This window comes from Pipistrellus kuhlii, unplaced genomic scaffold, assembly GCF_014108245.1.
Source record: "Pipistrellus kuhlii isolate mPipKuh1 unplaced genomic scaffold, mPipKuh1.p scaffold_m20_p_48, whole genome shotgun sequence".
Lineage (NCBI taxonomy): Eukaryota > Metazoa > Chordata > Mammalia > Chiroptera > Vespertilionidae > Pipistrellus > Pipistrellus kuhlii.
In genome coordinates, this window is record NW_023425549.1 from 1,602,248 (window position 1) to 1,614,078 (window position 11,831).

The 11,831-nt window shown below is 57.8% G+C and overlaps 1 protein-coding gene across 7 annotated transcripts; it reads left to right on the forward strand.

Annotated features, from left to right (window-relative positions):
• The first annotated feature begins 1,139 nt into the window (after positions 1 to 1,139).
• SH2B1 (SH2B adaptor protein 1) lies at positions 1,140 to 11,623 on the forward strand. Of its 7 annotated transcripts, XR_004983534.2 has the most exons (11): positions 1,140 to 1,290; positions 3,106 to 4,151; positions 5,180 to 5,281; positions 5,515 to 5,606; positions 5,710 to 5,885; positions 9,260 to 9,463; positions 9,646 to 9,857; positions 9,971 to 10,142; positions 10,574 to 10,673; positions 10,849 to 10,981; positions 11,265 to 11,293. XR_004983534.2 is itself a non-coding variant. In XM_045572459.1 (10 exons), the coding sequence occupies exons 2-10, from the start codon at positions 3,195 to 3,197 to the stop codon at positions 11,335 to 11,337; spliced, it is 2,121 nt and encodes a 706-aa protein (XP_045428415.1). In that variant the 5' UTR covers positions 1,140 to 1,290; positions 3,106 to 3,194; the 3' UTR covers positions 11,338 to 11,623. The 7 variants fall into 7 exon arrangements, 6 of the variants coding, with proteins under 6 accessions (XP_045428415.1, XP_045428416.1, XP_036268798.1 ...); XM_045572459.1 differs by lacking the exon at positions 10,574 to 10,673 and having other exon boundaries at positions 11,265 to 11,623; XM_045572460.1 differs by having other exon boundaries at positions 9,971 to 10,195; positions 10,849 to 11,293.
• The last annotated feature ends 208 nt before the right edge of the window (positions 11,624 to 11,831 follow it).

Here is an 11,831-nt window from a genome sequence, read left to right on the forward strand (position 1 = left end):
CCCACAGTATCTCTTTCCTTCCCTTTTTGGTCGAACTGTGCGACAGTTCTCCACGTCCCTCCTCCCCCTTATTCACCTTCCATTTGTTCTTCACCCTCTACCATTTGGCTTCTGCCTCCACCACTTCCCTAAAATTATTCTCACCAAGGCCACTCAGCAATGGTAGTCATTAGAGAAGACAACAGCAGCGTTACGGGGCTCTGTTTCTCATGTTTTTGTCCCTCCCCACATACACTCTATACTCCCACAACCCCTGCACCCCTGGTCTTTGGTGCGTGGTTTCTAACAGAACTTCCAGGTGGTTTTTCTTTCTTTCTTTCTTTTTAAAATATATTTTATTTATTTTTTACAGAGAGGAAGGGAGGATAGAGAGCTAGAAACATCGATGAGAGAAAAACATTGATCAGCCGCCTCCTGCACACCCCCCACTGGGGATGTGCGCACAACCAATGCACATGCCCTTGACCGGAATTGAACCCGGGGGCCCTTCAGTCCGCAGGCCAAGCAAGGCTCTATCCACTGAGCCAAACCGGTCTTGGCAGGTGGTTTTTCTTTTCTGTTTTTGTTTGAGGAATGTTGGAGGCTTTGCCTTGGAATTGACATCTCCCAGGGGAAACCCTTGGTCAACAGTTAAGGGGTGTTGGTGTTGGAATATTAAGGCCCACTTCCCTCATTTCCTGACATTACTTCTGGTTCTCTCCCCGAGCCCTGCCTTTACTTCCCAACTCGGAGATGGACCCTCTAGTCCGTTTCCTCAGAGAAGGCAAGGGCGCAAGTTCAGGCCCCGCCTCCTCGCCGGGCCTTACCAAGGTCACCCCGATCTTCCCGGGACCAGTTCCCGGGGATGCCGCCCGGCCAGGCGCTCTAGGCGGCCGCGCGCGGGCCCCCCGAGAAGCCGCCTCAGCTCGCCGGCCCGGGGCCCCTCTAGCCTCCAGCCGGCCTCGCGGCTCTGCCCCCTGGAGAGGCTCCCGAGGCTGACTGCTCTCCTGGGTCCCCAATTCCCTCAGCGGGACGCAGCCCTCCCAGGGGCCCCGGCGTGCCCGAGGCCTCCGGAAGCGCACCCTCCCCGACCCCAGGGCGGAGCGGAGCGGAGTGGGGGGGGGGATGGCGGAAGTGAGCGCGCAGGCGCCCTTCCCTCCCGCTCTTCTCTATGGTCGCTTCCTCCGGTGACGGGAAGGGGTCCCGGAGCCTGCGCAGAGCCGGGCTGGGAGGCCGTCGCGGGGTGGGGGGAGGGGCAGGGAGCGGGAGCTGCCGCCGCCGCCGAAGCTAACCGCGGGGACCGAGATGCAGGTGGGACCGGAACCGGAACCCCCCTCTCCAAGTCCTCCTTTCCTCTCCGAGACCCGGCCTGCGCCTCCGAGAAGCCCCGGGTGGGAGCGGGCGTGGGGGCCCCCGCGGCAGGGGGGCGCTCGGCGCGGAGTGCCCGAGGCGGGGTGGCCCCCAGGAGACTGCGGCCCCAGGGGATGGGTGGGTAGAGGGTGTCCGGGGAGCCGGGTCGGGCCGGTGGGTTGCAGCGGTCCCGAAGGTCCACGCCGGGAGCGGAGCCTGCACCCTCCGCCACCCGCCCTTCGGGGAATATCAGAACCGAGCCAAGAGGCAGGTGCACCGGGCAGATGGGTCTGAGCCCTGTGTGACAGGAGAGAAACTGAGTCACCAGCTCGGGAGCCGCAGGGTCCGCGGGCCTGAGGGCGCCGGGGCCGCCGGTGGCGCGGACGGCGGGGTGGGCCTGGAGCGGAGGGGCCTGTGCCTGGAGATCGGCTTCTCTTCTGTGTCCGCACCTCTTGGCTCGGGCCCCTGTGCTCCATGACTCTGGCGTCTCCTGGCTCCTTGGCGTCGGTTTGGGATGGTCCCTGTGCTCGGAGCATCTGAGCGTGTAGGGCCTAGTCCGAGGAGGACGGGGAGGGGGTGCTGACCGCGGGTCTGAATAGGAGTCTGAGGTTTCGGGGAGACCTTCCTAAGCTGCCTTCCCCGCAGTCCTGGTGCCATTGTCCGCTATAATATGGGGGAGGAGCACTAAATTCCGTGTCCAGCTCTGCCATTTGCTAGGTGTGAGGCCTCGGGAAATCTCTTCCTTCTCTAATTCTCTTTTAGAAGGTTGGAACCCATAAAGATAGCAGTAATGGTAGTCGTTCGTTTTGCGCTTACTTTGTGCCAAGCACTGGTGTATTCTACTTAATTCTCCCGATAGATACAGAGCTGAGGCTCAGAGAGGACACATCATTTGTTCAAGCTTACACAGCCAATAGGCGTCTGACTCCATAGCCCATGGCCTTAGCCAGCAGACTCGCCAGCCTTTAGGGCGCACTCCCCAGTGAGAGCAGGGGGAGGGGAAACGTCCGGGGCCCCCCACTCCCCGTTTTATTTCGTTGGTGGCCAGCAAAGACTTGCCCTGACCCAGCCTCGTAGCCTTTGCTCACCCGGTGCTGCTGCCTCCGAGCTCCGGACGGAAGGGGCGGCACAGAAGTGGGCTGTGACCATGCCAGGCCTTCTCCACACAGGGCTTGGGTGCTAGGCCCGGGGGTCAGCTTTCAAGACCATTGCTGTTCCAACCCATCCTCCATCCGTCCTCCATGAGCATCCTCCCTGAGAGCGGGCTCTCGGGCGACGCGAGGCAGGGGCTGGGCGCTCTGTAGGCCCAGCTCCTCTGAGCACGGGGCAGGGGGCGGCCATGCCTGAGGCTGGCCCAGCGAGCCCCTGAAGCTCTGGAGCCTCAGTCTCCTCACCTGTCATAGAGGTGATTAGAATCTCCCACAGGGAAGGTAAGAACGGCAGCTGCGAAGCCTAGATAAAGCTCCAAGGGTCAGTCTTAGAGCAGGGAGATGCTTTTTAGAGGAAGGTGCTCCACGGCTCTTTATCACTCCTGGAACCGAAGCCTGGAAAGTGGGTTGGGAAGGCAACAGGGTGGGCGCTGCTAGGCATTGGGGAGCCGGTCGACTGGGCTGGTGGGATGCGAGGGTCCTGGGAAGGGCAGGGAAGCAGGCGATGTTCTTCCCCTTTGCTCTCCGATGGGTGTGGGCCAGAATAGGGCGTCTGGCTCGGGTGGGACTCTGCCCGCAGTCCCACCTCAGCAGTGACGCCGTGTATGTGCCTCTCTTTCTTCTGCAGCTGCTGCCGCTCACCCCGTGTCTTCTGGCCGCTTCCCTCTTTGCAGCCCCTCCCCGCAGGCTCCCCCTCGCCACCTCCTGGGGACCGTCATGAATGGTGCCCCTTCCCTGGAGGACGGGGCCTTCCCCTCTCCTCCTCCCTTGCCACCGCCCCCTCCCCCTAGCTGGCGGGAGTTCTGTGAGTCCCATGCCCGGGCCGCTGCCCTGGATTTTGCCCGCCGTTTCCGCCTGTACCTGGCCTCCCACCCCCAGTATGCAGGCCCCGGGGCCGAGGCCGCCTTCTCCCGCCGTTTTGCTGAGCTCTTCCTGCAGCATTTTGAAGCCGAGGTGGCCCGGGCCTCCGGTTCTCTCTCGCCACCCGTCCCGGCTCCTCTGAGTCCCGGTGTGGAGAGCCCGCCACACGACCTGTCCCTTGAGAGCTGCAGGGCGGGCGGGCCTCTGGCTGCGCTGGGCCCTTCTCGATCGTCCGAGGACCTGGCCGGCCCCCTCCCTTCCTCGGTCTCTTCCTCTTCTACGTCCTCCTCCTCGTCGAAGCCGAAGCTGAAGAAACGCTTCTCCCTCCGTTCAGTGGGCCGCTCCGTGCGAGGCTCAGTCCGGGGCATCCTGCAGTGGCGGGGCGCCGCGGACCCCCCCTCCCCCGCGGGGCCCCCGGACGCCGCCTCGGGGCCCCCAGTGCTAGGGGGCAACAGCAACTCCAACTCCTCCGGTGGGGCTGGGGCCGTGGGCAGGGGACTGGCTAGTGACGGGACGTCCCCCGGGGACAGGTGGACTCACCGTTTCGAGAGGCTGCGGCTCAGTCGGGGCGGAGGGGCCTTGAAGGATGGAGCGGGGGTGGTGCAGAGGGAAGAGCTGCTGAGTTACATGGGGGCTGAGGAGGCAGCCCCCGACCCGGCGGGCGTGGGCGTGGGCGTGGGCCGAGGCGGGGGGGCCGCGGGGCCCGCCCCCGGGGCAGGAGGGCAGCCGCCCTGGCAGAAGTGTCGCTTGCTGCTTCGAAGTGAAGGAGACGGAGGAGGAGGAAGCCGCCTGGAGTTCTTTGTGCCTCCCAAGGTGAGACCCCGAGGAGGGTGACTGGGAGGGTGCGTGAGCTGCCAGAGGTAACAGCCCACACGCATAGCTTGGCTTCCTTTGTTTTCTGTTTGTCTTTTGCATTTTTATCGATCCCAGAGAGGGAGAGGGAGGTAGAAACATCAATGATGAGAATCATTGATCAGCTGCCTCCTGCATGCCCCCTAGTGGGGATCAAGCCCACAGACGGGGCGTGTGCCCCGACCCGGAATCCAGCCGTGACCCTAGTTCATAGGTTGATGCTCGACCACTGAGCCAGACCAGCCAGGCTTTGTTGCTGTTGTGGTGTTTTTTTTCTGATTAAAAAAACAGCACTGTTCATTGAATGTTTTTTTTAAATAAATCCTTATTGTTCATATTATTATAAATGTTCCTCTTTCTTTCCCCCCTTCATTGCTCTCCTCCACCAGGTTCCCACCCCACCCTCTGCCCTTTCCCCACCCCCATTGTCCTCATCCATAGGTGCACAGTTTATGTTCAGTCTCTTCCCACATCCCCCTCTCCCCTCTTCCCCAAAAATCGTCAGTTCACTCCCCTTCCATACCTCTGATTCTATTATATTCACCAGTTAATATTGTTCATCAGATTTTTTTTTAATTTCCTTGGTTTTTAGATTCACTTGTTGATAGTTACGTATTTGTTGTTTATAATTTTTATCTTTATTTACTTTCTCTTCCGAAAGAACCCCCTTCAGCAATTCATATAATTCTGGTTTGGTGGTGATGAACTCCTTTAGCTTTTTTTTATTAGTGAAGTTCTTTATCTGGCCTTCGATTCCGAGTGATAGCTTTGCTGGGTAGATTATTTTTGGCTGTAGGTTCTTACTACTTATCACCTTGAATATTTCTCAGGCTTTGTTTTTTTAAAGCTAGCTCCTGACTCTGAGCAGGACTGAAAGAGGAGTGTTACTCCTTTCTGTCCAATCCCCTAGGCTGTAGAAGGAAAGATGGAGGGAAGGGGAACATGGTCTTTACCACCAAAGCTCTGGATCTTGTTCTCTTCCAACCTAGGCGTCTCGGCCTCGGCTCAGCATCCCCTGCTCTACCATCACAGACGTGCGGGCAACCACCGCCCTGGAGATGCCGGATCGCGAGAACACGTTTGTGGTTAAGGTGGGAGCCGGGAGCCCCCCGCCCCAGGAGCACTCATGTCGGGAAGAAAGCATTCAGTACAGGAGAGCCAGGGCGCTGGTGGGAGGAGGTGCATGCACGTCAGGCTCCCTGAGCGCAGGTCCCTGAAGCTACAGCTCCTCTGGGGGCCGGGGAGAGAGGCAGGAAGTTCTGTTCTCAGCGGGGGTGCCTGAAGGCCTTGGGAACTGGCAATTGGACCGCCTCTTGTCCCGTAGGTGGAAGGCTCCTCCGAGTACATCCTGGAGACAGCGGACGCTCCACACGTGAAGGCCTGGGTGTCTGACATCCAAGAATGCCTGAGCCCGGGGTGAGGACCCTCACTTCTGCACTGAGGAAGCCGGGGCTGGGGCGGGACAGCCTGGCTCTCCCCTGGCGACATTCCCGCCAGCACCATTTCCCTGTCCCTGCAGGCCTTGCCCTGCTACCAGTCCCCACCCCATGACCCTCCCGCTGGCCCCTGCGACCTCGTTTCTGACGAGAGAGAACGCAGACAGCCTGGAGCCGCCCTGCCTGCACCACTCGGAGAGTCTGCCCAGCCAGGACCTGCTGCTGGGCCCCAGCGAGAGCAACGACCGCCTGTCACAGGGTAAGGCAGCCTTCGAGCGTGAGCCTTCCTGCCCTCAGCTGCCCACCCCACCCTCCAGTGTTTGTCTTTTGTCCCGGAACATGCTGAGCCACAGATAGGACCGTCAGCATCACCACTCACACAAGCTCCAGGGAAACCCCTCGCCGCCTTCCCTGTCCAGCCTTTCACCTTTCCCTTAAGCCTGGTGCAGACAACACTCTGGCTGCAGATATAGTTCTCGACTCCAGGCTTCCAGAACACACTTTGTCTTGCTCTTACTCTGTGTCTCTATGCACGTGTCAACGACACGTTTTGTTTTGCCGGTACTTCTTACCTGACTGAGCACATCCATACCCTCACCCACACACACAGGCACAGAGACTAAATCTCCCTGATCCCGCTCACCTTTCTAGACTCCACTACACCCTTTCCTCGTGACCGCCATTCTGAGCTTCAGTGTCCCAGTGCCTAGCATATAACTGCGGGCTGTGTGCGGTGAGTAAAACGGATGATAGAATCTTAAAGCTAGAACAGACCTTACTAGCCATCAGTTCTAATCCCCTCGGTTCTCAGGCAGCTAACACCAAGGAGGAGAGATGGCTTTCCCAATGTCACCTGAGAGTCACTACCAAAGATGGGCTCTGCCAGCTGCACACATCCTCATCCGAGCGGTGACTGTGGACAGCATTCCCGCCTGCCACTCAGCAGACATTCGGGAATGCCCTAGTACCCACCTGGCTCTGTGCCAGGCTCGGGCAAGATGGGGGATGCAGACATGCCTGAAATTAGCTCCTTGCCCTCCAGGGGCTCACAGTCTAGCTGAGCAGACAAGACATCTAAAAAGCAGGACTTTAAAACGGAGAGTCTGTGCTTGGTGTTCTCTGAGCAGCGCGAGCAGGAAGAAAGTGCCTTGGGAGCTCAGAGGAGAAGAGGATCAGGGCTAGAAGGGGGATTTTTTGTTTTTTTTATTTTTTAATATATTTTATTGATATTTCACAGAGAGGAGGAAGGGAGAGAGATAGAGAGCTAGAAACGTCGATGAGAGAGAAGCATCGACCAGCTGCCTCCTGCACACCCCCCACCGGGGATGTGCCCGCAACCAATGTACATGCCCTTGACCGGAATCGAACCTGGGACCTTTCAGTCCGCAGACCGACGCTCTACCACTGAGCCAAACCAGCTTCGGCATAGAAGGGGGATTTTTTGAAAAAAAACTTTTTCATTGATTTGAGAGAGAGACAGAAACATCAATGATGACAGGGAATCGTTGTATGCCTCCTGCATGTTGGACCGAGCCCCCAGCCCAGGCATGGGCCCCTGACCAGAATCGAACGTGGGACCCTTTGATCCATAGGCCAACACTATCCACTGAGCCAAGTCGGCTAGGGCATAGAAAGAGGATCTTTGATGCCTCTGAGAACTGGAGGCTTTGTCCTATTGATCAAAAAAAGGACCCCTCCCTTTTTTTTTATTTTACCAGGGTCTGGGCAGGACCTCCATTCAAAAAATATGTTTTTATTGATTTCAGAGAGAGGAAGGGAGAGAGAGAGAGAATCCTTGATCGGCCGTCTCCTGCATGCCCCCTACTGGGGCTGGAGCGTGCACCTGGACAGGTGCCCTGATGGAAAGCTGTCCATGACCTCCTTGTTCATGGGTCGATGCTCAACCACTGAGCCACACTGGCTGGTCAAGTTGAGACCCCCTTTAAAAATTTTGTTTGTTTGTTCTATTAATTCTCACCTGAGGACATGTTCCCATTGATTTTAGAGGGAGTGGAAGGGAAGGGAAGAGACAGAAACGTCGATGTGAAAGATACACATCAATTGGTAGCCTCCCACGCGCGCCCTGACCAGGGCCAGGGGTTGAGCCCGCAACCAAGGTACGCGCCCTTGACTGGAATCGAACCGAGATCCTTCAGTCTGCAAGCTGACACTCTTACCTACTTAGCCAGACCAGCTAGGGTGGGGACCCATTTTTAATGCAAAAATATTTGTCTCCATTTCTACTAGCAATTCAAAAGATGGAGGGAGGCCCCATGGCCAGTGTGACAGTGGTGACAGCATCAGCCCTCACACCAGTGGGTTGGGTTTCGGTTTCCAGTTAAGAACACACACCTGAATTGCAGGTTGTTTGGTCCTCTGTCTAGGTCTGGGCAGGTGCAGGAGGCAGCCAATCGATGTGTCTCTCACGTTGATGTTTCTTTCTCCCCTTTCCTCCTTCCCTTCCACTTTCTAAAAATCAGTGGAGCCCTCGCCTGTTTGGCTCAGTGGTTAGCGGGTTGGCCTGGGACCGAAGGGTCTCAGGTCTGAGTCCTGGTCCAGGGCAGGTACCTCGGTTGCAGGTTTCCCAGCCTCGGTTGGGCACATGCTGGAGGCAACCGATCAATGCCTCTCTCATGTTGATGTTTCTCTCTCTCCCTTTCTCCCCCTCTCCCTTCTTCTCTCCTTCCCATCTCCCTCCCTTCCACTCTCTCTAGAAATTAATGGAAAAAATATCCTAGGGTGAAGATTAAAAAAATAAAAATCCATGAAGAGATATCCTCAGTGAGGATTAACAGCAATAAGAGAGGTAGAAGCACTTTTGGATTCTAGGACCTTCCTTCAGTACCTAATCCCTGAGCAGTGTGTGCAGCCTAAGTTAGCCATTGATGGGAAAATATCCGGGTCCCTCCCTGGAGCAGGATCCAGCATTTCAGCCAGCTGACCCTGCCAGTCCAGGGCGGGCTAGTGGAGGTGGCCCAGGCAAACCACACCTGTCAAAGAGCAGTTTCTCCAGTCCTAGCTGGTTTGGCTGAATGGATAGAGTGTTCAGACCCTGCGGACTGAAGGGTCCCAAGTTAGATTCGGGGCAAGGGCACAAGCCTGGGTTGCTGGCTCAATCCCCAGTAGGGGGTGTGCAGAAGGAAGCTGGTCAGTGATTATCTCTCATTATTGACTGTGGCCCAGTGCACAAATTCATGCACAGGTGGGGTCTGGCCGGCCCTGATCAGCCAGGTGGGAGGGGAGGGGCTTCAGGCAGTTGGCTGGCCCCGTCCCCTGGTCAAACTCCCAGTCGAAGGGACAATTTGCATATTAGCCATTATTAAAAAATATATTTTATTGACTTTTTACAGAGAGGAAGGGAGAGGGATAGAGAGTTAGAAACATTGATCAGCTGCTTCCTGCACATCCCCCACCAGGGATGTGCCCGCCACCAAGGTACATGCACTTGACCTGCTTCAGTCAGCAGACCGACGCTCTATCCATTGAGCCAAAGCGTTTACGGCTATTAGCCTTTTATTATACAGAATGTTTCTACCTGTCTCTTCCTCTTCTGAAATCAATAAAAGTATGTTTAAAAAAATAATAATAATGAGCTTCTCCAGTTGTCAACTTTGCCTTCCTGTTTTTTTCCAGGGGCATATGGGGGCCTTTCAGACCGCCCTTCAGCGTCCATCTCCCCCAGCTCCGCCTCCATTGCTGCCTCCCATTTTGACTCCATGGAACTGCTTCCCCCAGAGTTGCCACCCCGCATCCCCATTGAAGAGGAACCCCCGGCGGGAACAAGTCATCCCCTCCCCACCCCCTACCCGTCCCTGGACACTCCAGAAACAGCCACAGGTACCAGAGTGTGAGTGTGTGTCTGCAGGCGTGGTTGCCCACCTCCTGAACCCCGTCCTGGGAGCCGGAGGGCGCGGCCCCGGGGGCGGGAAGTGACCCCGGAAGGGGAAGCCAGGCTTTTCTCCCAGGATGGGGGAGGCTTCCTTGACACCCAGGTTTCCCTCCCTCTCTCCTTCCTGAAGGGTCATTCCTGTTCCAGGGGGAGTCGGAGGGAGGTGAGGGGGAGCAGCCCCTCTCAGGGTATCCTTGGTTCCACGGGATGCTCTCTCGACTCAAGGCTGCCCAGTTAGTACTGGCCGGAGGCACCGACTCCCATGGTGTTTTCCTGGTACGTCAGAGTGAGACGAGGCGGGGCGAATACGTCCTCACTTTCAACTTCCAGGGCAAGGCCAAGGTGAGTGACCGAGGAAAGGCCGTGCTCCGCAGGGAGCTGGCGGGCGGAGTGGGGACCGTGGCCATCGGGAAATTGTTCGGGCCCCTGCCTCACCTCGCTCCTCCTGCCCTCAGCACCTGCGCCTGTCGCTGAATGAGGAGGGTCAGTGCCGGGTCCAGCACCTGTGGTTCCAGTCCATTTTTGATATGCTCAAGCATTTCCGGGTGCACCCCATCCCTCTGGAGTCTGGAGGCCCCAGCGACGTTGTCCTTGGCAGCTATGTTGTGTCCTCCCAGCGGCAGCAGGGTGAGCAGAGCAGGTCTGCAGGGGAGGAGGTGCCCGTGCACCCAAGAAGTGAGGTGTGTGTGCCAGAAAGGTGGGCGGGGCATGTGAAGAGGAGAGGCTTTGTTGGGGGGACGGAGAGAAGGGGCTGTGCGGAGAGAAGGGGCTGTGCGTTGGGTTTCAAAGGGAAAAAAGTATGCCGAGGAGGTAGGGAGGAAGTGGAGAGTGGGTTGGTGCATTCCCATTCCATCAGACTCCTCTGTTCCATCATTTGTCTGTCTCCTAGTTACACCCCCCTGTCTTGCCCTTCCTCATCTCCTTGCCTTGAGCCTGCCCTTCTGGGGAATGCTGTTTGATCCCCCTCCCTCTTCCCTTAATGTTGGATGTCCCTGTCTGATCTCTCCCTTTTCCCCGCCCCCACGTCCCATCTGTCCCCACGTTGCCCCTCCCCCCAGGCCGAGAGCAGGCCGGGAGCCATGCAGGGGTGTGCGAGGGAGACCGATGCTACCCCGATGCCTCCTCCACCCTCATGCCCTTCGGAGCGAGTGACTGTGTGTAAGTGTGGTCCTCCTCTCACCTCCGCCATGATCCATCTCTCATGGAGGGGGTGCTCAGAAGATGGGATGTGGGGAGATAGCACATGGCTCCTGGGGGGGATAGTGAGGGGGAGGCTGCTGCAAGAGCTCGCCTCCCTCCACAATTAGTCTGTCTTCTTTCCATTCCTATGCAGAACCGAACACGGCCCACGGCCCACCCCCACCCCCTGAGCCCCCCTCGTGGACAGATCCCCCACATCCTGGGGCAGAAGAGGCGTCGGGGATGTCAGAAGTGGCAGCAGCAACAGCCACAGCAGCCAAAGAGAGGCAAGAGAAAGAGAAAGTGGGCAGTGGAGGGATCCAGGAAGATCTGGTCCCCGCGGTTGAGCTGGTCCCCGTGGTTGAATTGGAAGCGGCCATGACACCAGACATGGAGGTCCAGGGAGGCCCTGGATCTGGTGGGGTCCCTGAAGCAACGCCGATGGTGCAGCTCCAGCAGTTACCACTAGGGGGCGATGGAGAAGAGGGGGGCCACCCCAGAGCCATTAATAACCAGTACTCCTATGTGTGACACCCTACCCCCACCCTTTCTCCGCTTTCTGGTCCTCAGCCCTCAGTTCCTGAGACGGGCTGAGCAGGCACCTAGAGGAGCGGAAGGCGTCCCCTCCCCATATGCGTCCTGACCCTTGAGGGCCAAGGGCATATATGTTGGTACAAGAAGAGGTTCGGCCAAGAGTCCCGCTCACTCCCCAGTTCATACACTACAGGTGCGGGTCCCCTGGGGAGGGGGTTGGGGCCCCATTACCTCTCCGAGGGGCTCTCTGCCAGCCCCGCCCCTGGGGGCCATTTCCCCATTGTCTACCCCCAGCCCAAGGAGGGGTGAGGGGGAAGGGCTGTCAGTTAATACTAAGGTGGTTGTTGTTGTTGTTTTAAACAAAATGGAGAAGCATAAATAAATAAAGGGGTTTATCTCAGTTCGCGTGGTGACTGTGGCGGTGTTTGCAGTGGGGCTGGGATGGACGGGTCAGGAAGGTAGCCCCCTCGTGTTGTGGCCCCAGAGCGGAGCAGCCAGAGGGCTGGTCACATGAAGTCCCTGCTGCTCCCTAGTCCCGCACGTTCTGTCCATTGCTTCTCGGGATTGTCCTGTGTGATGTGCAGTGAGTGCAGAGCCAAACCG

What these genes read in the sequence shown, in the direction of transcription:
- SH2B1 (XM_045572458.1), top strand. An exon ending in AGTTCTTTGTGCCTCCCAAG is followed by an intron (nt 4,152 to 5,179) that starts GTGAGACCCCGA and finishes CTTCCAACCTAG; the next exon opens with GCGTCTCGGCCTCGGCTCAG. An exon ending in AGAACACGTTTGTGGTTAAG is followed by an intron (nt 5,282 to 5,514) that starts GTGGGAGCCGGG and finishes CTTGTCCCGTAG; the next exon opens with GTGGAAGGCTCCTCCGAGTA.